The sequence below is a fragment of the Nannobrachium achirus genome (assembly GCF_963921795.1).
Source record: "Nannobrachium achirus genome assembly, chromosome: 14".
NCBI lineage: Eukaryota > Metazoa > Chordata > Actinopteri > Myctophiformes > Myctophidae > Nannobrachium > Nannobrachium achirus.
This window is the reverse complement of record NC_137821.1, coordinates 21,910,525-21,936,341: the sequence shown is the minus strand read 5'-3', so window position 1 is coordinate 21,936,341 and position 25,817 is coordinate 21,910,525. Positions and strand designations below refer to the sequence as shown.

The window sequence follows — 25,817 nt, the reverse complement described above, 5'->3', positions numbered from 1 at the left end:
CTACACTCATGTCATCAACATGGATCTGTCCCATATAGCGCCACCTTCAGGCCGATTTTTTAAAACACATTTTTGGACACGACTCCTACAGATTTTGCCCTAAAATCACGCAAATCGCTACACAGTATGTCTACACTCATGTCATCAACATGGATCTGTCCCATATAGCGCCACCATCAGGCCGATTTTTTCAAACACATTTTTGGACACTGCTCCTACAATTTTTGCCCTAAAATCACGCAAATCGGTACACAGTATATCTACACTCATGTCATCAACATGGATCTGTCCCATATAGCGCCACCTTCAGGCCGATTTTTTTAAACACATTTTTGGACACTGCTCCTACAGATTTTGCCCTAAAATCACACAAAGCAGTACACAGTATCTCTACTGTCATGCAATCTACATGCACATTGCTATGGCAAAAGAAATAAAAAAAATAAACAATTTTAGTCAAGTTTCCGGATGGGGACCCAAATCAATGGGAGTACATTTATTGTTATCAAATTATTGTCTTAGGAATGCAACAAAAACTCAAACATTTTTTATTGAACTCAAGTCTCCATAGCAAGAGTAATCAATAGGAACCACTCCTTTAATACGCCCTAATCATTTATGCCATTAACATGATTTGCCTTCAGCACTTTAAATAAGAACATTTTCTGAAATCCTGCTTAGTCTAAGTAGGTTGTGAATTTCTGTGTACCAGTATTTCTATATTGTACAAAAGGTAAAAGTACTCATTATGCAGAATGTCCCATTTCAAGTTTTCATCTTTCGACATCTTTTGAAAATAGCTGATCTACAAGCTCGTAATGGGTCGCATCGCAAGCATGTAGATCAGCTATTTTCAAATGGCCAAAACCGATATACAGCCTAGCTGAAGTGCATAATGTAAGTTTTGTAATACTAATCTAAATCTACAAAGTAACTAGTAACTAAAGTGTTCAAATAGATGTAAGTAAAAGTACTATATTTGAATCCGAGATGTAGTAGTGGAGTAAAAATAAAAGTGTTGGAAGTTGGAAATACTCTTGTAAAGTACACACATCTCAACATTGTACTTAGCCTACAGTATTTAGGTAAATGTACTTAGTTAATTTACTTAAACCACGGTGTAGGCTAAGCCAGGATTAAATGACATATGAATAATGGGGAGATAAGCGACCGTCAGATCACATGTACCGCTTTGTGTGATTTTAGGGCAGAATCTGTAGGAGCAGTGTCCAAAAATGTGTTTTTCAAAGATCAGCCTGATGGTGGCGCTAGATAGGACAGATGCGTGTTGATGGCATGAGTGTAGAGATACTGTGTACCGCTTTGCGTGATTTTAGGGCAAAATCTGTAGGAGCAGTGTCCAAAAAAAAGTGTTTTGCAAGTATGGGCCTCACATGGCGCTAGAAGAGGGTCATTTGAGAAATGAGGGGTGGAGGTTGTGGGCATGACTGTAGAGATACTGTGTACCGCTTTGTGTGACTTTAAGTAGGGCAAATTCTGTAGGAGCAGTGTCCAAAAATGTGTTTTGCAAAGATCGGCCTAATGGTGGTGCTAGATAGGACAGATACATGTTGATGGCATGAGTGTAGAGATACTGTGTACCGCTTTGCGTGATTTTTGGGCAAAATCTGTAGGAGCAGTGTCCAAAAAAAATGTCTTGCAAGAATGGGCCTCATGGAGGCGCTAGAAGAGGGCCATGTGAGAAATGAGGGGTGGAGGTTGTGGGCATGACTGTAGAGATACTGTGTACCGCTTTGTGTGATGTTAGGGCAAAATCTGTTGGAGCAGTGTCCAAAAATGTGTTTTACAAGAATGGGCCTCATGGTGGCGCTAAAAGAGGGCCATGTGAGAAATGCGGGCTGTGGTTTGGCAGGCAAGGAGTGTGTGTGCAAAATGTGGCATGGATAGGGGCAACGGTGGCGGAGATATGAGTTGGAGAAAAGTGTGACGTGACTGACAGGCAGACAGATAGACAGCCAGCCGGTGGAGGTTTTCATAGTAACTGCGACCTGATTTTCCTACTCTGTAACAAACCAGTAAGACTCCCTAATCGGGAGATAAGCGACCGTTGGTCAAATAGGCAAAAAATGTGTTTTTCCAAAATCGTACTGATGGTGGCGCTAGATGGGACAGATCCATGTTGATGACATGAGTGTAGACATACTGTGTACCGATTCGCGTGATTTTAGGGCAAAATCTGTAGGCTACAAGCAGTGTCCAAAAATGTGTTTGAAAAAATCGGCCTGATGGTGGTGCTATATGGGACAGATCCATGTTGATGAGATGAGTGTAGACATACTGTGTACCGATTTGCGTGATTTTAGGGCAAAAATTGTAGGAGCAGTGTCCAAAAATGTGTTTGAAAAAATCGGCCTGATGGTGGCGCTATATGGGACAGATCCATGTTGATGACATGAGTGTAGACATACTGTGTAGCGATTTGCGTGATTCTAGGGAGAAATCTGTAGGAGTCGTGTCCAAAAATGTGTTTTAAAAAATCGGCCTGAAGGTGGCGCTATATGGGACAGATCCATGTTGATGACATGAGTGTAGACATACTGTGTAGCGATTTGCGTGATTTTAGGGCAAAATCTGTAGGAGCAGTGTCCAAAAATGTGTTTTAAAAAATCGGCCTGAAGGTGGCGCTACATGGGAAAGATCCATGTTGATGACATGAGTGTAGATATACTGTGTACCGATTTGCGTGATTTTAGGGCAAAAATTGTAGGAGCAGTGTCCAAAAATGTGTTTTGCAAGAATCTGCCTCATGGTGGCGCTAGAAGAGGGCCATGTGAGATTTGATGGGTGGAGGTTGTGGTTTGGCAGGCAAGGAGTGTGTGTGCAAAATGTGGCATGGATCGGGGCAACGGTTGCGGAGATATGAGCAGGGGAAAAGTGTGACGTGTGACGTGTGACTGACAGACTGACAGACTGACTGACAGAGGGACGGACTGACAGCCGGTGGAGGTTTGGATAGTATATAGGAGTGCAAGTAACTGCGACCTAACGGTCGCAATAAATAGGCCATCAACATATTTAATAGTCACCTAAGTATGTGATGAAATAAACCAACAAATAATCTAAAACCAGGTCATCTCAGCACAATAACTGAACTGGCATTTCAGGGGTTAAATGTTTGGTGCTAAAATGACATGGAGTGTGATTGGTGAGAGCAGCAGTCAATCTAACAGGGGGAGCCAATAAGAACATTGCTTGCTGTGAGTTGGCTGAGTTGGCCAATCAGGTGCTAAGGACTGCCCTGTTTTTTACTTTCTGGACCAGGAAGTGTAGACATGCTTCCTTGTTTTTCTGCTGCATGCATGAGAGAGGACATGAGATGGTTTTCTGAGTGAACACAATTCATTCTGAAGTGAAGATGTTTGATTGAGAAGTGACTTTGATTGAACAGAACTAGAAGGTTTATGAAGAAAGATACTTTTAGAGAGAAAGAAGCAAAATCGTTTTTGCTAATTATTTGGTTAGCACACTACCTCAGTGAAAACGTTTTTTTTTTCTTTTCTTCTTCACCTTTATTCACTGCAAGAGCAGCACAGCATTGGTCTTTGATGCATCTCCCTTGGTAAGCTAACAAGAACTTTTCTCATTTGAGTTTGTGAACCTGAAGGGAAAAGTAATTGTGTTGATAACACATAGCTAGCATACAGGCCTCAGGCCTGTTGCTATCCCTGCTGCTAGCTCATTTGCTTCCTATTTATGCCCAGATATCTTTCTTAAAAACAATGAGGGGTTTGAGACCTTTGTGTCTATTGTTGAAACATGCTTTGGTGCACTCTGTATCATTGTGGTAATGTATGAGAAGCTATTTAAGCTATTAAATCTAGCTAACTGTATCAAATGTGGTGTTGCAGCAGGCTAGCCAAGCACTTATTGTTTAGTTTACATAATGTGTCTACATCAAAACTAGGGATGTCAAAAATGGACCTTTATCAAAATCGATTATTCTATAGCAATAATCGATTATTAATCGAAAATCGATTATTAATTATTATGATTTTTTTAATAAAAAAATAAAATAAAAAATAATAAAAAAAAACGTTTTTCTTTCTTCTGTTTTTCGTTTTTTTTACTGGATTTCAATGCACATTTACATATGTACAACATGGCTCTTCAGGTAATTGGTAGCCTAACTACTACTCTTCATCTTTCTTTTTAGTGTGTCAGTGTAATCTCTCAAGAACAGATTCAGTGATGCTTACGATACAGAGAACGCTGTTTTCCCTTTTCTTTGATGATGGCTACCAAGTACCAAACAATCAAGCCTGAATCAATCACACCTGTGTCTGAGACAGGGGGGGAGGGGAGAGTGTAGCAGTCAGCTGCCACTCTGCTCTGCTCCTTCACTCTACAGTCTACACAGTTTACAGTTGGTGCTGGTGTGAATAATAAATCAATGGCCATTTACTATTATCATTAATACTATTATTAGCCTATATTTTGGTTGAAACTAACTAACTAAGCCAAAAAATAGTATAAAAAAAAAGGGGGAAAAAATATTAATATTTTTTCGATTTTCGATTATGAAATATTAAAATCGATTATTGATTAATCGATCGATTATTCGAAAATCGATTATTCGGTGACATCCCTAAATCAAAACCACTCGGTTTGAATGGATTAAGTCACTGTGATGCTCTGTAGTAGCTACAACTACATTGCTATTGAGTAAGTATTACTAGTTCAATTCATAGTTAAAGGTGATACACCATGCATTTAAGTATTTATGTCATATTTTTTATGTCCCAAAAACGTTTTTCAAAAGGTTTGAGGCTAAATTACCACTCCTGAAGAGAGAGCCTCTCTCATTTTTGAATGGCTCTCAGAGCATTTCAGCTGCAGTACCACCTTTGGCCTGAACTGCGCCCCCCCCCCCCCCACCCAAAAAAATAGCCTGTTTTGAGAACCCGTGGGATACTTTTAACCTTCGCCTTCTCAAAACCAGAGCAAGACACAACGGTTAGAAATGGGACTTTGTGAGGATAGAAGGTGCTAGTGGGACCCCAAAAAAAGGTTTTAAAATAGGAAAAGTGAAATTTCATAGTGTATCACCTTTAAAGGGGAATACATACGGTATAATGGGAATTAATACAGTATTAAAAAGGATAATATTGCATCTAATAGGTCAGTGGTTTTCAACCAGCGGTCCGGGGACCAACAGTGGTCCTTGAGGGGGTTCCAGGTGGTCCCCAGCTAAATGAAGGAGAGTTGGTAACCCAATGGACCTTGAGAGCAAGAGCAAGCCAATTTGTTTTCATTTTATACTCTCAAGACTTAAATCAGAGTTCCTCAACAGGGGGTCCACCACCCCTAGGGTGCCCGGAGGTACTGCAGGGGGTCCATGACATTTTTGCTGGATTCAAAAAATATATATATTTATTTATTCATTATTTACATTTTCAGTATAAATGTATTACTAAAATGGTCCTGCTGCACTTCCGTCCCCTCTGTAATAGGTGAAGATAAAAAGAATTATTTGAACCTCTGCTGTTATAGCGCCACCAGGAGGCAGATTTTTACAAACCCATTTTCTCTGCCAGACCGAAACTGAGCACTCACACTCCTTGGGTGCCAGAGCAGAACCTCTGCACAATTTTCGGCATGGGCCTGTTATGGCGCCACCAGGAGGCTAATGTGTGCAAAACAAATTTTTGGACAGTACTTCTACCGATTTTGTCCAAAAATCACGCCAATCGGTGTTATTAAACGAAACAGGTCTTTCAGATTTTTCAAATTCCATCCTGTTTGGCTAAGATTGGCTTCCAAAGTTTGCAAGTGTGCTCCCTTTTGAACAAAATGCCTCAAATCATGAACACAGAGTGCAATGCAAGTGAAATATTGCACACACATTCCCTAGGCAGAGGAAGAAATGCCAGTTTAAAATGTTCAAATCAGCTTCATGGTGGCGGTGAAAAAAAAAGAAAAGAAAGAAATACTGAACTGTAACATATTTATGAACAAAACATGTCTAAAATGCTGAAAGACTCCGAACCTTCTATTAATGTACATTTTGTATTTTGTTGTCGCAGCATCTAGAAGCACCAAGAAATGAGTCTCCAACCTCTTTCAAGTCACCGTCCGAGTCCAGCTACTTGACCTCTGCCACCTTCGCCTCAAATTCCTCAAGCTCCTCGCCTTCAAGCGATGGCAGGAGGAAGAAGTGTACGGCGAAAGTTGTACACAAACTGGACTGATATTATATTAGTTGCAAAGGAAGTCACTAGACCAAAAATATTACTACTTCTGTTTGTGCCAGTAAAAAGTAAGATAAATGGTGAAAGTGACTTTCTGCACGCCAAGCTCCGGTCATCTTGATGTTTTGTCTCATACTACTAGCAAATATGATATGATTCAATTTCCACTTGAATTTGAGGATGTCCTTCTGATGGAGGCTCTGCACTGGCAGATGAGCCAGTAGGATAGAACATCAGTAGGAGGAATGCATTGGCATTTATTTTAATACCCAAATTGGACACAACCTTTTAGTCAACTGGCAACATTTTCTCCATGTTCATATAGCCTAATTGGAACACACAAATGCTCAATGAAAAAAAAAAAAAACATTATCTACTCTGTCAATGTCTGTGGACACCTGCCTACCAGTGACATCATTGTTGTCATAGTTTTTAAAACACAATGTCTACTTTTTCATCATGCGATCTTTCCAGGAATAGAATGCCCACAATAACTTTCCCATCGATGATTGATTGATTGAGTTATGTATTAGAAATTTTGCATAGGAAAAGGTACAGTTTCATAACACTGATACAAGGTCAACAAAAAGGAAACTCTGGTAAGGCGATGCTTATTTCCGTTGAGATCCTTCTCTTTAACTCATAACATTGAATGACAGACAGATAGAACACAGTACTGTGCAGTAGATCTATATCAGAAAAGCACTTGTAAACAAAAGAAACAAAAACAGTGCAAAAGTTATTTACAATAGGAGGGTCTGGGGGTGGGGGGGGGGGGGGTAAGGTTAGGACAGGATAGTTGTTACCAGTTTGGAGCAGCTGCCGCCTGTAAGTGGTTTTTCAGGGCCGTTTTAAAGCACGTTAGGGATTTGCACTCCTTTAAGGCCTTCAGTAGGGTGTTCCACATTTTAGTGGTATAGCAGGAGAACGAATTTGACCCTTAGGACCATAATTGCTTCGTTAGGGTCCTGTCCGTGGAATAGGATGTCACTAGTAGGTCGGTGTCTGAACTGTTCACAGCCAATGATAGCAAAACATAATGAGCATTAGTTAGGACCAAGTATATGAACAAAAAAGGGTGTAAATCGGTGAAGTGGTCCTTTAATATTGTAGTGTTTATTCTATAGTAGAGAACTTGCACAAAAGTAAGGCAGGTTCTATAGGGAAAACAAATAATGTAAGTGCTTCCTTGGTTAAAACATTGTTTTTATATGCCATCATTCTTTCACATTTGATTGTTGTTTCCCCACATAATCCTTCCCTGGTAAGATAATTGGTAAATCAACTTGTGTAACAATGTATTCTGGCAATGTTAGATGTGAAATGTCTAATCGTTAATAAGTGCATTGTTAACAATTTGTTGATGTTAATAAGACACTGTTTAGTTGTTGTTAAAGGGTTTATGAATGTTTATAGATGACTGTTCCCACTTTAAACGAACTTATAAATGTTTATAGATGACTGTTCACACTTTAATAAGTGCATTGTTAAGTATTTGTTATTGTTAATAAGACACCTTTTATTTGTTGTAAGAGGTTTATAAATGTTTATAGATGACTGTTCCACTTTAAACGAACTAGCTGTTTATAAATGTTTATAGATGACTGTTCACACTTTAATAAGTGCATTGTTAAGTATTTGTTATTGTTAATAAGACACTGTTTATTTGTTGTAAGAGGTTTATAAATGTTTATAGATGACTGTTCCCACTTTAAACGAACTAGCTGTTTATAAATGTTTATAGATGACTGTTCACACTTTAATAAGTGCATTGTTATTTATTTGTTATTGTTAATAAGACACCGTTTATTTGTTGTAAGAGGTTTATAAATGTTTATAGATGACTGTTCCCACTTTAAACGAACTAGCTGTTTATAAATGTTTATAGATGACTGTTCACACTTTAATAAGTGCATTGTTAAGTATTTGTTATTGTTAATAAGACACCGTTATTTGTTGTAAGAGGTTTATAAATGTTTATAGATGACTGTTCCCACTTTAAACGAACTAGCTGTTTATAAATGTTTATAGATGACTGTTCACACTTTAATAAGTGCATTGTTAAGTATTTGTTATTGTTAATAAGACACCGTTATTTGTTGTAAGAGGTTTATAAATGTTTATAGATGACTGTTCCCACTTTAAACGAACTAGCTGTTTATAAATGTTTATAGATGACTGTTCACACTTTAATAAGTGCATTGTTAAGTATTTGTTATTGTTAATAAGACACTGTTTATTTGTTGTAAGAGGTTTATAAATGTTTATAGATGACTGTTCCTGCCTATTTAAGTGTTAATAAAGACATTGTTAACAAGTTGTTGATGTTTATAAGTCTTTTTTCTAGTTAATAAAACACATTATAAAGGTTTGTTTAATTATAGTAAATGACCGTTCCTCTTTACCCCCCAAGTGCATAAGACTATTTCATACCCCATTAACAGTTTTATAATATATTATAAACAGTTTATTAATTTTCATTAGATCCCTTCCCAACGGTTAGGTTAACTTAGGGTAACCTGTTAACGGTTAAGTAAAGCTTTATAAACATCTTATTAACATGTGTTAACATTTAATAAATATTATTAATGATTTTTACAGTTCTTATAAACATTTATTAAGAATAAATTTAGTTTTCAAGCGTCTAATAAGGATTTGTTACCGTTTATAAGACCCTTTTTTAGTAACCTTAATATATTATCAATTTATTAAGGTTTATTAGTTCCCTTACCAACGGTTCAGTAAACTCATAACGGTTAATTAATGCTATGTACATTAGGGGTGGATATTGGCAAGAATCTCGCGATGCGATACTCATCACGATACTTGGTTCACGATACAATACATCACGATACATTGCGATACTATTGCGATACGATACTATTGCGATACTATTGCGATATATTGCAAAATTCAAAAGAATTTAAAAAAAATTGTCGAGCTTAAAATACATACATTGAATTAACTGAACATTGGAAATTCCTCCTAATGAAAAAAAAGTTTCCCATTCAGACAGGCAATATTGCCATTGATTATTTTCAAGGCAAAAAACACACCATGTCACTCTCTTTCAATTATATTCAATAACATTTCTGCTTACTTGGTTAATAGCATATTTCTTTAAAAGCAGAATCAATAATAGGCCTATTTAATTTAGGCAAATTTATTTGGAGGAGAAAAGAGAGTCAAGAAATGTGTTAGTGCCTGCCAAAGATGTTTTATATACCTGTTTTTTCCTTTTTGTTTATTGGTTTGCTGTACAAGCTCTGGTTCCACACTATACAGTCCAGTTGGTGGCGGTAATGCACCCTCAAAGGGTTGCCAACCGCCAATAAACTCAAAAGAAGAAGAAGTCAGTCAGGCTAATGCTAAGCGTAAGCTAGCTCCGGTAGAACTTGTCGTTTTAAGGGAACTAAAAATGCTATCCTGGACAACAAGTGCCAGGTTCAACAAGTGCTGTCCATATCTACTACTCCCATCCATGGCCATGGACTTTATTTGGAATTATCGTTTGTTGTTCTTGTTCAACGTGAGTCACGCACGCATGCACGCACACGCACACACACACACACACACACACACACACACACACACACACACACACACACACACACACACGCTCCTCCCTCCACTGATTCCACTCTCTCTCTCTCTCTGTCTCTCTCTCTCTCTCACACACACACACACACACACACACACACAGAGCGAGGATTAGAGCCCATTGATTACCGCATGTTATGTTCTTTTTTTTCTCCTCCAAAAGTATCGCGATAGGGCGGCCTGAATGATCGATACAGTATCGCCAAATACATGATCGCGATGTATTGGCATATCGATAATATCGCACACCCCTAATGTACATATATTATTAACATCTATTAAACTTACTTAATGCTGTGTAAATATCTTAATAACTTTTATTAAAGGTTATTAACAGTTTATGAATGTTTATTAATTCCTTAAAACGTTTTAGAAAAATGAAAACGTTTTTTCAAGTGTCTTAGAAATAAGCAATTAAAAGTTAATAAATGTCTAATAAACCTACTATTAACTTTATTGAATGCCTTACAAATGTTTATAAAGAAATAATAAGTGTCTTATAAAGCACTTATTAACAGTTATAAATTGTCTTATTAACATCCTCTTAACTGTTAATAAATGTGTATTAAATTCCTTATAAACATTAATAACTGTCTTATAGATACAATTATTAACATTAATAAATGATTTTATTAATTGTTAATAAATGTTTATTATATGTTAATAAATGTTTATTAACAGCACCTTCGTTTAAAGTGCTACCGCAAGTTGTTTAACTCTTGGTACTCTTGGCTATTGATAAATTCCAAATATTATCAGAGTTGTCTGAGACACACCTGGACTTGTTGTGTCATGGCACCCACTTTGAGAAACCCTCTTCTAGACTTAGTGCACGTTTAAACAGAACTGCTACCTTAAACACATTTTAAAGGTCAAAAAGCTGCCTCTAGTAAGTTATTTCTCGGCTGGAAGTAACATAGTTACTTGTTACATAGTGTGTTATGTATTCAATTCATTATGTCAGGCAATGTTACATTATACAATACATTTCTCTTCCATTTTTAGTTCGTACCCAGTGGGAAGCTGGCTTGACACTTTGGAGCACCAGAGCTTGAAAAGCAAATATGTCATCTTCCCGTCTACATTGTAGGTTTCTCAAAGTGGGTGCTACAGCACCCTTTAGCAGATCTACAAGCTCACAACGCGTCACGTCGTAGCGCGTTGTGAGCGTGTAGGTCGGATATCTTTGGTGAATGTTCCCCCCAGAATAGGGATGCTGGGGTTTTAAGTGGTTAAACGCCATGTAAAAAAATCCCCCCCCCAAAAACCCAATGGAAACAGATACGTTTTCCTTGTGACATACTGTATCTTAGCGGGAAAGATTTGCATAAATGCGAGGTACTGCAAAGTAGCAATGTGCCGTGGATGAAAAGGTTATTTATAGGGGTGCCTGAGCCAAATAAGGGTCGAGAACCACTGGTATAGTGTACAGGATCCGTCTCTCACACTCAATACTGACACTTGTTTTCCCCTCCAAGACAGTGGCGGACTTGGGCTCTCGATTGATTTTACGATGACAAGGTCATCGAAGCAGAATCGAACATGGCTACTACATGGCACTCGACCCCCTTGTTTTCCTTCCTTTTGCACTTCTTAGTAGAAGAAATATACATGATGTTAATCTAGTGATCATACAAGTTCAAGGTTTCTGTATTGTTACTTCTTGTATGGAAGTGTAGGAGTAGAATTATTTGAATAGTTCTGGTTCCTCCATGTTTTTATACTGTAGGTGTTTCTACAATCTTTGTATAAAGTAGTGGTTCTACCAGCAGGGGTGTCGCAAGGGGTGTAGCACCAAATTCTGGGCCCTGGGAACAAGGATTCACGGTAGGATTTAGTGCTTTAACTATTGAAAAATAGCAGATCTACAAGCTTGCGAGCTTGTATTTCTGCTATTTTTGAAAAATCATGAAAAAGTCTTTGAATATTTTTTGAAAAACCTTGCTATGTCAGTGGTGCTCAAACTTTTTCATGTGAAGGACCCCCAAAATGATATGTATTTGGCAGCGGACCCCCATCTCAAAATATTTAGTTCCAGGGACCCCCCCAGAAGCAAAATTTGAATTACAAATGTTCGCTTAAAAATACATATTTGACTGAGGACAAATATGTATTTTGGACAAACTGGTCACAACCAGTTTGTCCTCAGTCACAACCGGTTTGTCCTCAGTCACAACCGGTTTGTCCTCAGTCACAACCGGTTTGGCATGCACTCCCATTGGAATGCAAATGTAGTCTTTTGTTTTTACTCGGCGCCCATACAGTATATGTATATGGATATCCTTCACTTAAAGCATAGCTGGCCACCCGCCGGACCTGGTACTCTGTCCATCTCTTGGCTGTTCATTCCTCTGAAGCAGGGATATATACTGGACTTTATAGTCTGCTGTGTCGACAGTAAAGCCGGGAAGCTCTAGCTATAGCCATGCTTCTTCCTGTCTCACGTTCTTATGTATGGATGGCTTGGACGCTGCTTTGAGGAACAAAATGTTTTAGTCAGCACATACTGTAAGCAGTCGTGGATTTAACTTACTTACTTTAAGTATCAATTCTGAATGTGGAAATACTCTGTTACAAGTAAAAGTTCAAAATGTACTTGTGTAAGGTAGACCCCCAAAAAGGTATTGGTATCAAAATGTACTCAAAGATCCAAAGTAGAAAGTACTCATTATGCAGAATGTCACATTAAAAATGAGTACATACCATACTTAACATGAGTACATAGCTAATACTTAAAGTACAAAATTGTCCTTAAGTATAGTAGTTGAGTAAATGTACTTAGTTGCTTTACACCACTGCACATAAGTTTGTTATGGTTGTATATAATATAGCCATTACTATCCCAGAGAACATTAGCCTACTCATGTGATTTTTGGGTCTACTTTGGTGTGCCCAGTTGAGCATGGCAGCTTTTTACATCAGCCACGGCACCCATAATCGGAAACAAAGTACCAGCCTCTCAGTGGGGTTTTGCTGCAATATCTGAGGTTGCAGGGTCTTTAACGGGTCCCCATGTTATCCTGTTGCTGGAGATGTTGAGGCCTTGGCTGTTTTCATCAAAGCCCGGACTCTATATCTTTAAAAAACGTCTCACTCACGGCGAGCCGTCTTTTCCTCAGATTAAATGTAAACTAGCTCTCCGGGACTGAGGGATTCTCTGTGAGCCCCAGAACAAAAGGAGCCCATTTTCAAAGACTGTACCGGGATACAAAAAAAGGGAGTTATATAAAACTAAAATAAATTAGAATCCCTCCAGCAAGCGCTGCAGAGCTCTCAGAGTGTACATTATAGGCTGAGAGGTTTACAGACTTTAGAGGGCTAAAGAACATTTCTCATTTATTTTATAATATAAAAGAGAGAGAGAGAGTTCAGTGGTTCTCAACCTTTTCAGGCCGTGATCCCCCCAAATAATCATCTTTGAACTGGGGACTGCCCACCCAGACAAGCACTTGGAATTGTAGGAGTTGAAGCATTCAATTGACTCGGTTCCACAGACAAATATTGTGAAACTAGCAGCTCTACAATTTACTAATCCTCTCCATCCCAAGTGCCTCCTCCCTCTTTGTTATCTTCTCAGGCCAGAAGATGCGGCAGATTTTACATCCATTGTGGAAGCTCTACAAGCTCAATGCCTACGCTGGGCTTGTAGATCAGCTATTGACCAGTTTTTATAGCCTAGTATAGTTTCTTGATTACCTTTGATGCAGTCATTTTTCTTTTCTTTTTCAAGTTATTAGAAAGGTATTAAAAGTCCTTAAATTGTCACTTTGCTGTCATCTGGGGACCCCCCCAAAATCCTGTGGGGACCCCCCTGGAGGGTCCCGACCCACAGGTTGAGACCCACTGCTTTAGGTCATGGGCAGGATTCGAACGTCTTTCTTTGTGACTCTGATAAGCCTCTGACACGACTGCTTATTATCTTAAGTAGGCCTGAAGGACCTCATTCATTCTCACCATCTTTATTTAGATTATGTGAATAGAGATTAATTTACTGACTGGAAGTACGTCTTAAAGCTGGTCGCTTGGGTGCCACAGGGATAAAGTAAAAAAACGTTATCACATGCAATACTTTTTGGAGTCTAGAACAGTGCAGCTGCCCCGTCGCCCGGTGGTCAAATCTGGGATTGCAATACTTCCGCATTTAAAACACTATACTACACAAAACCCCAGTGCGCCTGCTTGGTGCTCAAGTCTTCCGCATTTATGCGGGAGTAGAGTGTTCTTCCAGGTGCTTTGTACGCTGGGTGAGCAACTTTCATTTAAATGTATAGGTGAGGGTGCTAGAAACTTTTTGTCAAAATTACATTTTTGACACGGACATACCAAATGAGTGGACAATAATATAATCCAGAAACACAAAGAGTTACAGACCATAACAGGTCTGTAACTCTGAGAGTGTACAATTATTTGTGGCAGAGCTGGTGTCTATTACTGGCAGCAGGTGGGGGGTTTTAAACAGGAGGAGTAAGATGGAGGCTCTACGTCCTCCCGGTGGAGGCTCCTCACTGGCAGATGAACCATTGGGGCACGACAGCAGTGGCAACACAGACGTGCGTGGGGAGGAATTAATTAGCATAACGACTAAATTGGTAGAATTAAAGTGGTCAAAATAATTGGCTACTGGAAAAAAAAGGAAATGGAAGAGAAAAGCTCAGCATTGTGTTTCACAGCCGTTGAACAAAAGCTGGTCTCATTTGAACCGTAATAATTCGGCAAGCTCTGGACGTCAGACATGATGTGTTTTTGTAGCTTCATTTACGTACGTAGGTTATTTATAGAACGTGGGAGATCTCTGACTGTGGGGACAGAGCTGTCACCATCCATACTCTCACACACTAACAACAAACAACAACCTGTACATTAATGTACTGTAGACATCACGTGCAGTCATTATTTTTATCGCTGTGTGTGTACTGGGGGGGAGTGTTTTTTGCAGGTCTTTCAGTCCGAGTATCAAAAAAGCAACTGGGTTAAGGTGGAGACGACCTCCTGTTGGTCCGACCAGGTTAGCATTCACCAGCGTTAGTTTTACTGAGGTTAGGGTTAGGGTTAAGGTTAGGTTTATGTGTATCTCCTTTAGCCTGGTGTAGCCAGACTATACTAATGCAGCTAACTAACTGCAGTATATATACATCCCCACCGTGTGTTAACATGGGTGGATTGTTTAGCTGTGCTAGGCTATATCTCCGCCACCCCTGACCTTCGGCACCTCCGTGCAGCCAATCACAAGCTTCCGCTGCCGTAATCGAGTTGCGTTTTTGATACACTCTGACTGAAAGACCTGCAAAAAAACACACTCCCGTGTGTACTGTATGTGTGTAGAAGATAAGTGATATACTGTAGCACGTTGGTAAATGATACACAATGGTGTCATTTAAAAAGGTCTTTGATCTTCCCCACACTTCTCTTTTTGCACGATTGCATCACTCCCTCTCTTCTTCTGTCTCCTCGTCCTCCACCCTTCATCTCTCCTTGCAACTCTTCCTGTGCTTTTGATGTACTTTAGATTTATTTATTTACCTTATTTCAGCTGTGGTGATGAGGATGATGAAGAAGTCCTATTGAGACAGGGATTGCAACATAAAATAAAAAATGCATGATCGTGCAGAGAATGTTAGAGTGGCAGGGGCTGACATTTCTAAAAGGGCCTTTTTGTGAAAATATCAAAAATAGCAGACCTCCAAGCTCACAACGTGTCGCAGTGAGCTTGGAGGTTGGCTATTTTCGGTGCTTGATACCACACTGAACTAAGGATTATCAAGTCAATACTGGAGATGTGGAATAACAGCCTGGATTTCTACACAGAGAGGGCAATTCTTTCAACATAAAGATGCTGCATTCAAGTTCAGGAGAGTTTGGACAAGGCAATTCTCTTGAATGCTGCCTTCAGGTATGGCATGGAAAGAGGGAATTTGCGTTTCTTTCACCATAGTAAAAACTGCATTCATGGTCTGGCGAGGGCACTTTTTACAGACGGAAAAAAAGGACAGGGGCTCAAGCCCCCTTTCATGTCTATGTGTGCACGTGCCTGTGAAAAAAGTAAAGCAGCTGCAGACCTCGGTTATTAACTTCTGATGTAAAAAATCATCCAAAAAGGATGAAGCGCTCCGGTTTAATGTCCTTCTGGAGCTGATTCAACGACCATATGGGGCGTAAACATTAAAATCAAGCCTCACAAATTCTGCTGATGGATGAATAAGCGTTTGTTTTCCTCGTTGTAAAAAGTAAATTTAACCACTTAAAACCTCATACGGCTGTCCCTCAGGGCTCTATGCTGGTGTCATCTCTCTTATTGTGGGGAAACTTCAGCTGAAAATAGCTGATCGACAAGCTCACAGCGCCTCGCAGCTTGCCGCGTTGTCAGCTTGTCGATCTGCTATTTCCTGGACGCATCATTGTCCTTGCGTTCAGAACACTACTGTGCAACTAAAGCCTGTAATAGTCTGACGTCATATTCGGTACATCTTCTTCAACGTTTTTTTCTGACCAAGGACCCCTCATCTGAGAGGGAGATGAAGCAGGGACCCCTCACTACATAATGCAGGGTTCCCCAATTAGTTTTCCCCAAGGGCCGAATTATGTTTAGGGCACCAAGCCGAGGGCCACAACATTACAGGGGGCGACGGTGGCGTTCCCGCTACTCCAGCGACAGTTTTCGTCGTTGCCGGGTGAAAATCTTGTACGTCCAAAACCGTTCGTTTTGAATTTATCATTTTAAAAATGATTTAAACTAGTGAAAACAGCCGATCTACAAGCACACAACGTCTCGCACCGCGAGGCGTTGTGTGCTTGTAGATCGGCTGTTTTCACTACTTTTGTGGACGGCCTTGTATGATTCGCGAAAGAACGTACACATTTGGAGATACGAGATTTCCACCCGACAACGACGATATACTAGTGTTGTTGCTGCTCTTATACCACCATTATTACTGGGGTTGGTGTGGGTCAGACGGTAGCCCCCCGCGGGCCGCAAATGGCCCGCGGGCTGCCTATTGGGGAACCCCGACATAATGACAATCGTTGCAGATTAAACCTTTTCATAGATAGCTTCATAGACCGCGCTATCATCAGTGCTGTGTAAATTGAATGTTTGTTTGAACATTATCTCTTCTATAAATATGGTGGATTATTTTCAGACATTTAACCACTTAAACCCTCAATACCGTGGCTCTCTCTACTCTTTTTTTCCCCCTTGTCATTGTTGTTTTAACACAGTACTTGAGTGGACTTTGTCCGTCATGCCAAAGAACGAATTCCCAATGTCCAACCACTCCACTTTGTCCATAAAAGAAATACAGTATTTACCCATCCACTTGTAGCTTTTACACAGACATTCGATTACTTTCAGCCCGGTATGCTATTGAGTGATTGAATGAAAGATGGCCTGCCTTTCAATTGATGCTTCACGAAAGAACAAACACACTTTTAAGAGCCTGTGCTCTTATCTGCCACGTACTCCAGCAAACGGGAAACTAACATCTTTCAATCATTATGGACATGAAAACACTTCCAGCATGCCCGAATGCCCGTCTTCCTCCGCTACTCATCTTACAAAGGCTATTGCTTATTTTCTCAATGTCAAAAATCAATGGCTGGGAGATATAAAGGATTGGCACAGAATTTATCAAAAAGTGCATAAATGCAATATGAAACGGGAACTAATAAATCACCATAATGGACAGCAGGGTTGCTGCTATCTTGATGAGAGTGACAGTTGTTCTAATCTAGACAGATAATCCAATATCTGTGGAGTAAAAGTATATATATTTTTACCAGTAAGACTCCCTAATCGGGAGATAAGCAACCGTCAGGTCGCATACAATCGTAGCCAATCAGGGGGGAATATGGGAAATGGGACAGATCCATGTTGACATGACGTGACTTTAGACATACTGTGTACCGCTTTGAGTGATTTTAGGCCAAAATGTGTTGGAGCAGTGTCCAAAAATGTGTTTTGCAGATGTTGGCCTGCTGATGGCGCTAGAAGAGGGCCATGTGAGAAATGAGATGTTTGCTTGGCTATTCAAAAAAAGCTGTTCACAGCGAGCTTGTACAACTGCTATTTTTGAACATTTTTGGAAAAATAACTACTTTAACTGAGAACTAGTGATTTTAGAAGCAGCATCGGGACTTAATGGGTTTTGTTAACCTAGAGCAGGGGTGGGCAACTTTCATGATGGTGAGGGCCACTATATTTCCACCTTCACTCCAGAGGGCCACATTGCATATTGCTACGTCCTACTTTGTCATTCTAGTATCTCATACAAAAGAAGCAAAAATAGCAGATCTACTGTAGAGCTGCTATTTTTGCTTCTTTTGAATTGAAATCCTGATTTATTCATTTTTTTGTTATTTTTTTATTGGAATCCTGAAATATAACATTTTGATTTAATTTCAAACGCATTTAGTTATATAATCACTAGCCTACAGCCCCCTGCGGGGGCCTGGCCCCTTTGTGTGTGTGCCTGTTAGACCCCCTTGGTGTGAAGCAGACAGACTGTGATGTTGCTCTCTCTGGAACTGCCCCCGGACTGGGAGTGCGCTGCTTGGTGACGCCCATTTGTGATGTAAATCGCATCACAGGACAGCCGCCTACAGGCCAAAATTTGGGAAAATATTTTAAACATTTGGGGATTATGAGAAGTAGAGACACATCTGAAGGTGATAAAGTTGATGTTGGGCAAGGTACATGCGTTATTGATTTTTGTATTGTGTTTTTTAGACAATTGAGCAACTGCTGAACGTGGAGTTACAGATGGACGGTCGGACCAACCAGCATACACACTATTTTTTGGGGCGATTCTAATTAGGTTGTGGGATGTTAACTTTATGAACTTAAATACAAATACATTGGACATAAAAAAGACACTTTAACTCATTCTGTGCCTATCCCGAACATGTTCGGGATATGTTCAATCCAAAACAATTTTTTTTTTATTAATTGACTTACCCTGAGCTGCTTGTAGAGCCGTGGGTGGTCCTGGCTCGTCCTACGCTAGCCAGCTAGCCATTTTACATGGTCCGACGATATATTCCATTAAAAATGGTTTAAAATACATTTTTGAGACCCCCAATGTTCACCGAATGTTCAGCGCCGCTTCCGGAACGTAGTCCAGTGTGCCTATCCCGAACATGTTCGGGATTTTTAATGAAATGAATAAAATGATCCGAGGCCTTCTGAAGCCTGAGCCTAAATTTAAAATCCAGTGGTCCAAATCCTGGGGAAGCCATGCCGGCCGTGAGCCGCGAACGTAGCCGCGAATCGCCGCCGAATCCAATGAAAAACCACATCTTTGGAGGCCCATATCTCTGGATTGTGTTTTTAGGGATGTGGCGCGAGGTTTATTTACGGCGAAATCGCCGAAAAATGATCTTTAAAATGACAAAATGGGAATAGCTATTCTGTTAGCATTATCATCCGGGACCTTTCCATGACGTGCACGAACGTGAGCACGCGCGTCACTGCAACGTGAGCCCCCGGATGCTAATGCAGTCCCCTATGGGAGAAAGTCTGGCATTCTTTGGTGCCCTCTAGGGGCTGGCACTGGAAGCGTTAATACTAATATAGACTGAAGGAATTAAAGCAGGTCATGTTTGGAATTATAACAGCTGAAATCAATAATATATCAGTATTCCGGTATTAACCCGCGGGCCGCATTAAGCAATGGTGGGGGCCGCATGTGGCCCCCGGGCCACCAGTTGCCCATGTATGACCTAGAGCGTGACTGTTTGATTGGCTGAGTGGTCAAAGTGTTATTCCAATTTCCTCCGGTCATTATCCCCGCTGTCCTCCTGGTGCACCAGGTGTCTGTGGTGATTCATCAGGACACATTATCTGTGTTACATTGTTGCACGGCCATTAGTAACCGCACGCATCATCTGTTCTACCTGTCTGGATGCATTTGATGCTCTCTCTCTCTCTATGACTATCTCACTGTCTCTCTAGGTGCCTCCACACCGAAAATACTACAGGAGACTTGTTCAAACTGTTCACAGACTGCAAAGAACTGCAAAGAACTGCAAAAAACTAAGCACATTGAATTTTCCAGCCGACTGTATGCCGACTGTAATTACTGTACAGTTTTGCGCATGCGCACTGTGTTGCCATATCGGCTCGTTACAAGCGACTTTGATCCTGTTTTTCTATAATGTTGCTAGTTGTGGGTTACTTTTGTTTGGGCATGTTTTTGAATTGTAGTTGCTTATTTGGCCTTGCTTTCAACATTCTTTTAGAAAATAGCTAATGTAATAGAGCTCAAAAGGTTAAACTGGACGCTTCTTTAGACCTTGTTTTCATAGACCTGGTCGCTTGTTTAACTCACAGAATCTGGCAACCGGGGAGCAGAAGCGGAGATGCTTCCTGTCCGGTGTTTTCTTCTCCTCACACCAAAACAACACACATCACTATTACTAGCGTTGCCTTGGAGTTGATTAGTATAGGAAATTGAGAGTTGAGATTGTGAATATGCTATTTAGTTAAAATGTGTAACGGGAAAATGTCTCTGGCTTATTTAGGCTTGGTTTTGCTGCAGCAGTAGCAAACTAATGGTCCATTACAACTCGCTACAATTCACCGACGTCCAGGGGCGACTAAACAAAACTGAGCAAGTCCAGTCTTCCAGTTTTCCGTCGATACTGGTCGATAGCGTTCCCGACCCGCTGCCGAAAACCTACCGATGAGCTCCCGTTCGGCAACAGACGCTTTCCGCCGCTATCCGCCGCCGATTCGGCCACAAATCTGTTTGGTTAAAAGTGGCCTTCTGTCTATGTCTCTCTGACTCTGTCTCCTTCTGTCTGTCTCTCTCTGATGGCCCTATCATAGTACAGTCTGGGGTGATAAGCTATCACCGCGGTGTAGTCTTTTAAAGTCAGAAAACTACAACATTACGTCATTCGCCACGGTGAAGGGCTATCACCGCGAACCCTGACATCTCTCCTCTGTTTTTACTATCAGACAGTCTCCCCATCACCCCGTTCACTGATTGGTCGATTTTGACCAATCAGTGTGCCCCCTGGTTTCAGAGGCACAGAGGCGTGAGTCTGTGACTATTATGGCCTCCACTTGTTATCTCATTTTTAGGTGATAGCTTATCACCTAAAATTTGAGGTGATACTGTAGCTCTTCACCTTGGACTCTGATGAAGCCTTTAGTCTCCATCTCTCTCACTGTCTGTGTCTCTCTCTCTCCTATCTCTTTCATTCTTTTCTTTCTCTCTATCTTGCTCTCTATCTGTCTGTCTTTCTGTCTCTGTTTCTCTGTCTCTCTCTCTCCTTTAAGTCTTCATCTTGTCAGCTGTCACCTGTTTGTTATTTCATCACTCATTCCTTTTCATCCATATGTCCTTCAGTCCTTCGTCCTCTAACTTTGTCTCTTCTTCTCTTTCCTTCTCTCGCTCCTTCCGATCCTTTCTTCTACTCGTGCTCCATTCTCTCCGTCTCCGTTTTCTATAAAACATTGATCTGGTTGTGACTGGGTGCTTTTCTAAAGAAGATCTTTGCGTGATCGCTTTTGTAATGATTGGATGTCGGTACAACTGATTCTGATTGCATGGTTTTGTATCAGTGAGACTAATTGGACAGCATTGTAATGGCAATTGGGATTGGACAACTTATAGGATATTTTGATTTGTTTTAGTTAATATCATGATCGTTTTTAATTGATAAATATATTACCATATTAATATGGACTGTGTGACATTCATGCTTACTGTATATCACTGTCTGGACACAACAACCTTGGGTCTGGCTAGTGGAAATATACAGAGGACCGACCCTAAGTGTCTCTGTCTTGTCACATTCTCAAGAACCAGTTAAAGAGTTCCACGGTTATACTGGTGATTCATACAGTATATACCGTTGTTTAGCCTCCATCGTGTTAGAGGAAACTTAGAGGAACTTTAGAGGAGCCTGTTACTGTATGTCTGCCTGTGTCTGAATGTTCCTCTCCAAAGTAAACTCCTTTTACACCTTGATTTTCACTCCTGTCTTATTTCTTGGGGATAAGACAGGATTGGACAGCTTTGTAACAGCAATTGTGATTGACGGCTAAGTAGCAGCGATCACGTGGAGGGTTTATTTGGATTGGTTTACAACATCATTTGATAGATGGATGGATTTGATTGAATGGCTTTGTGACGGACATTCTGATTGGATGGCTTTATAGTGACCATTTGGATTAGGCGCTAATGACAGTGATTCATATCGCTTGGCGTTCGTTATGACAGTAGTGATTGACATTGTGATTGTGATTGGATGACTTTGTGAGCTAGATTGTGATTGGACAGCGTTTGTAAAGACTATTCCGATTGGACCTAAATAACACGGATTGGATGGCTCCCAAACAACAAGCAAGCTTTAAGATCGGCTTTTTTCACAAATTTAAAATCTATTTGAAATAAAAAGAAAGGGTGTTGGACATACAAAGTTTCCACCCGACAGCTAGGGCTGTCACGATTATGACATACATACATGACGATTAATTGTCACTCAAATAATTGCGATTAACGATTTTATCGTGTTGTTGATCTACAAGCTATAGCTGATCTACAAGCTCACAACGCGTCGTCGCAGCTTGTAGATCTGCTATTTCCACTATCTTTTACTTTAAAAAAAATATATGAAAATTTTTCAACATGGAAACGATTATGACGATTATGAAAAAGAATCATGATTATGTCAAATAATTGCGATTAGACGACTATGTAATAATTGTGACAGCCCTACGGACAGCAATGATATAACATGCGTGGCTGTTATGAACTATGAACTAACTATGAACTATCTTAATTCCCTGTTACTGATGTTATTGCTGCTACAGTGATGAGGATTATTTCACTCTTGCGCACTGCCGCACTCCTATCTGAGATGTAACAATGAAAACCTCTCTCCCTCTCTCTCTCTCTCTCTCTCTCTCTCATTTAAATTCAAATAAGATTCATTGTGATGTCGAAGCCAGAGCCACGTTCCAAAATATTACGTAGCATGTTACATATTCTCTCTCTCTCTCTCTCTCTCTCTCTCTCTCTCGCTTGCTTGCTCGCTGAGGCGCTGTTCTTCCTGACAACAGGATGAGTTATGTAATCTGGTGTCTGTGGGCATTAGTTATGCAAATTTAATACATTTTATTTACATGCACTCTCTCTCTCTCCCTCCTCACTCTCTCTCTCTCCCTCCTCTCTCTCTCTCTCTCTCTCCTCTGACTCTTCATCCTTCCCTGTCCCTTCCATTCGTCCCCTCCTTCTCTCTCCTCTTCATGTGAACACATCTCCACTGCTCTCTCTCTCTCTCTCTCTCTCTCTCTCTCTTTCTCTCTCTCTCCTCACCTCTCCACTCTGTGTGCAACCTCTCTCTCCCGCCTCTCCCTATATCTCTCTCATTCGCACACTCTATCTTGCCTCTCTCTCTCTGTCTCTGTCTCTCTCTCTCTCTCTCTCTCCTCACCTCTCCCCTCTGTGTGCAAACTCTCTCTCTCTCTTTCCTGTCCCTCCCCATCTATCTCACTCTCTCGTTTGCACTCTCTCTCTCTCTCTCTCTCTCTCTCTCTCTCTCTCTCTCTCCCTCCCAGCGGCCAGCGGTTTGGAGGCAGAGAGCAGCAAGAGGGGCGGGACCGGCAGCAGCGTCGGCGGCAGCAGCAGCGTTGGCCATAACAACCGCGGCCACGGCAACAGCAGCAGCATCAGCACCGGCGCTGGCAGTGGCAGCGGCGGCGGCGCGGCCCACTTCAGGTCTCCATGGCAACAGAGCGTGAATGTGTTTGGCTCGTGGAGCAGGCCGGAGTGCGTGGAGGAGCTCCACCAGCAGGCACAGCTCAACCTGCAGAGCCTGCTGCAAGGTAGGATGGAGGCTCGGGTGGAGGAGTGGAGGGAGGCATGAAGGGAGGCATGGATGCAGGGATGGAGAGTTGGATGGAGGGATGGAGGTATGGGTGGAGGCATGGGCAGAGAGAGAGTTGTTGCCTGTTGTGACACACCAAGAGATGCTAATAGGTTGGAAAGTGGTTAAACTCCTTAAAACCCCACGTTATGGTTGAGCTGAGGAGTCCCCCAGGGCTCCATGCGAGTGTCTTTTTGGGTTTTCCCCACTATCGTGGGTGTGCGTGGGGAAAGGCTTTCGCCGGAAATAGCCGATGTACAAGCTCACAGCGCTTCGTGGTGCGTTGTGAGCTTGTCAATCTTCTATTTTCGCAGAGACGGAGAGAGAGAGAGAGATAGGGAGGGAGGCAGGGAGAGTTTATTTTTGTTGGAGGAAGGAAGGAGTGGATACATGACAGGAGAGGCAGAGAGAGAGAAAGAGTGAATTGGAGAGGCAGATGAGGGAGAGATGGAAGGACTGATAGATGAATGAAACGAGGGAGAGAATTGGAGAGAGAGTCTATTTTTGTTGATGGAAGGGAGGAATGGATACATGAGAGGACAGATGAAATGACTGAAGATGGAGAGAGAGAGAGAGAGAGAGAGAGAGAGAGAGAGTGACGGAGGTCGGGGAGGAATTGTTAAATAGACGGGGAGAGAGAGAGAGAGAGAGAGAGAGAGAGAGAGAGAGAGAGAAATGGAGGGATGGAGCATGTAGTTGGAGAGCATGGAAAGCAGATGGGAAGAGAGAGCGAGAGAGAGAGAGAGCCAGGGTGGAGGTAGATAAATGAATCACGAGAGAGAGAGAGAGAGAGAGAGAGAGAGAGAGATAGAGAGAGGGATGGGTGGATAAATGAATGAATGAAGAGACAAACGGAGGAAAGGAACAGCTGAATGGATGTAACTGTAGGGAGAGATGGACGCATGTTTGTGTTGCCTGGTGGCAGAGTGTGGGCGCGCGCGTGTGTGATGTTTTAGAGTAGGTGTGGACGGCGTGTGTGTGTGCGTGTCTGTGTGCGTGTGTGTGTGCGTGCGTGTGTGTGTGTGTGTGTGTGTGTGCATATGGTTTATTACAACAGATGTATGTTGTCCATAGGTCGTGTTATACAGTAGCCTATTTTGCTTGTGATTTTGTGTGTGATTTTGTGTGTGTGTGTGTGTGTGTGTGTGTGTGTGTGTGTGTGTGTGTGTGTGTGTGTGTGTGTGTGTGTGTGTGTGTGTGTGTGTGTGTGTGTGTGTGTGTGTGTGTGTGTGTGTGTGTGTGTGGATAGGGCGTGTGCTTAACTTGCCGCGTGTGTAACATTGCACGTTGACATGCGTCCATGTTTTATTATTGTATTTTACATTCTGTCGTCGTTATAGTTTCACTGTGCGTGCGTGCGTAATCTGCGTATGTGTGAGTGTGAATTAGACTGTGCTTGAGGGAAACAGCTCCACTTCATTCATCACAAATGTACTGTTTTCATACCGTCACTGTCATGGAAACCTTTTCGCTCCATATTTCAACTTTTTGGAGGGCAGATTAACATCCTGCTTCCTCATACGAGACTTCATCACTAAAGTAGTGAAAATAGCTGATCTACCAGTAAGACTCCCTAATCGGGAGATAAGCGACTGTCAGGTCGAATACACAAACTTTAGAACGCAATAGTAGCCAATCAGGAGGGAATATGGGAAATGGGACATATCCATGTTGATGACATGACTTTAGAGATACTGTGTACCGCTTTGCGTGATTTTAGGGCAAAATCTGTGGGAGCAGTGTCCAAAAATGTGTTTGCAAGAATCGGCCTCATGGTAGCACTAGAAGAGGGTCATTTGAGAAATGAGGGGTGCAGGTTGTGGTTTGGCAGCCAAGGAGTGTGTGTATGCAAAGTTTGGCATGGATTGGGGCAACGGTGGCGGAGATATGAGTAGGGCAAAAGTGTGACATGACGGACAGACTGACAGACTGACTGACAGCCGCGGTGGAGGTTTTGATAGTAGCGACATTAAGCAGCCCGTTTCTACAACCGCAACGCGAGGCGGGACTACGGCTGATATGACGTAATCGCGGTAGCGGTGAAAATTGTTAAGCAAGCAGCCGTCGGCGACGGAACCCTTTGGTTCTGAATGCTTTGGTTCCCATGGCGACGCGTCTATGTAGCAGACGGAGTAG

At 41.4% G+C, this 25,817-nt stretch overlaps 1 protein-coding gene across 1 annotated transcript in view; it reads left to right on the top strand.

The window, feature by feature from the left end:
• The window catches only part of nhsl2 (NHS-like 2), a gene marked incomplete at both ends in the record, with an annotated part of 231,149 nt that overhangs the window by 134,188 nt on the left and 71,144 nt on the right, over positions 1 to 25,817 (top strand). Inside the window, one exon of the mRNA XM_080741471.1 lies at positions 23,374 to 23,640. Within this exon, the coding sequence (XP_080597597.1) occupies positions 23,374 to 23,640 (267 nt within the window). The remainder of the gene's footprint in view (positions 1 to 23,373; positions 23,641 to 25,817) is intronic.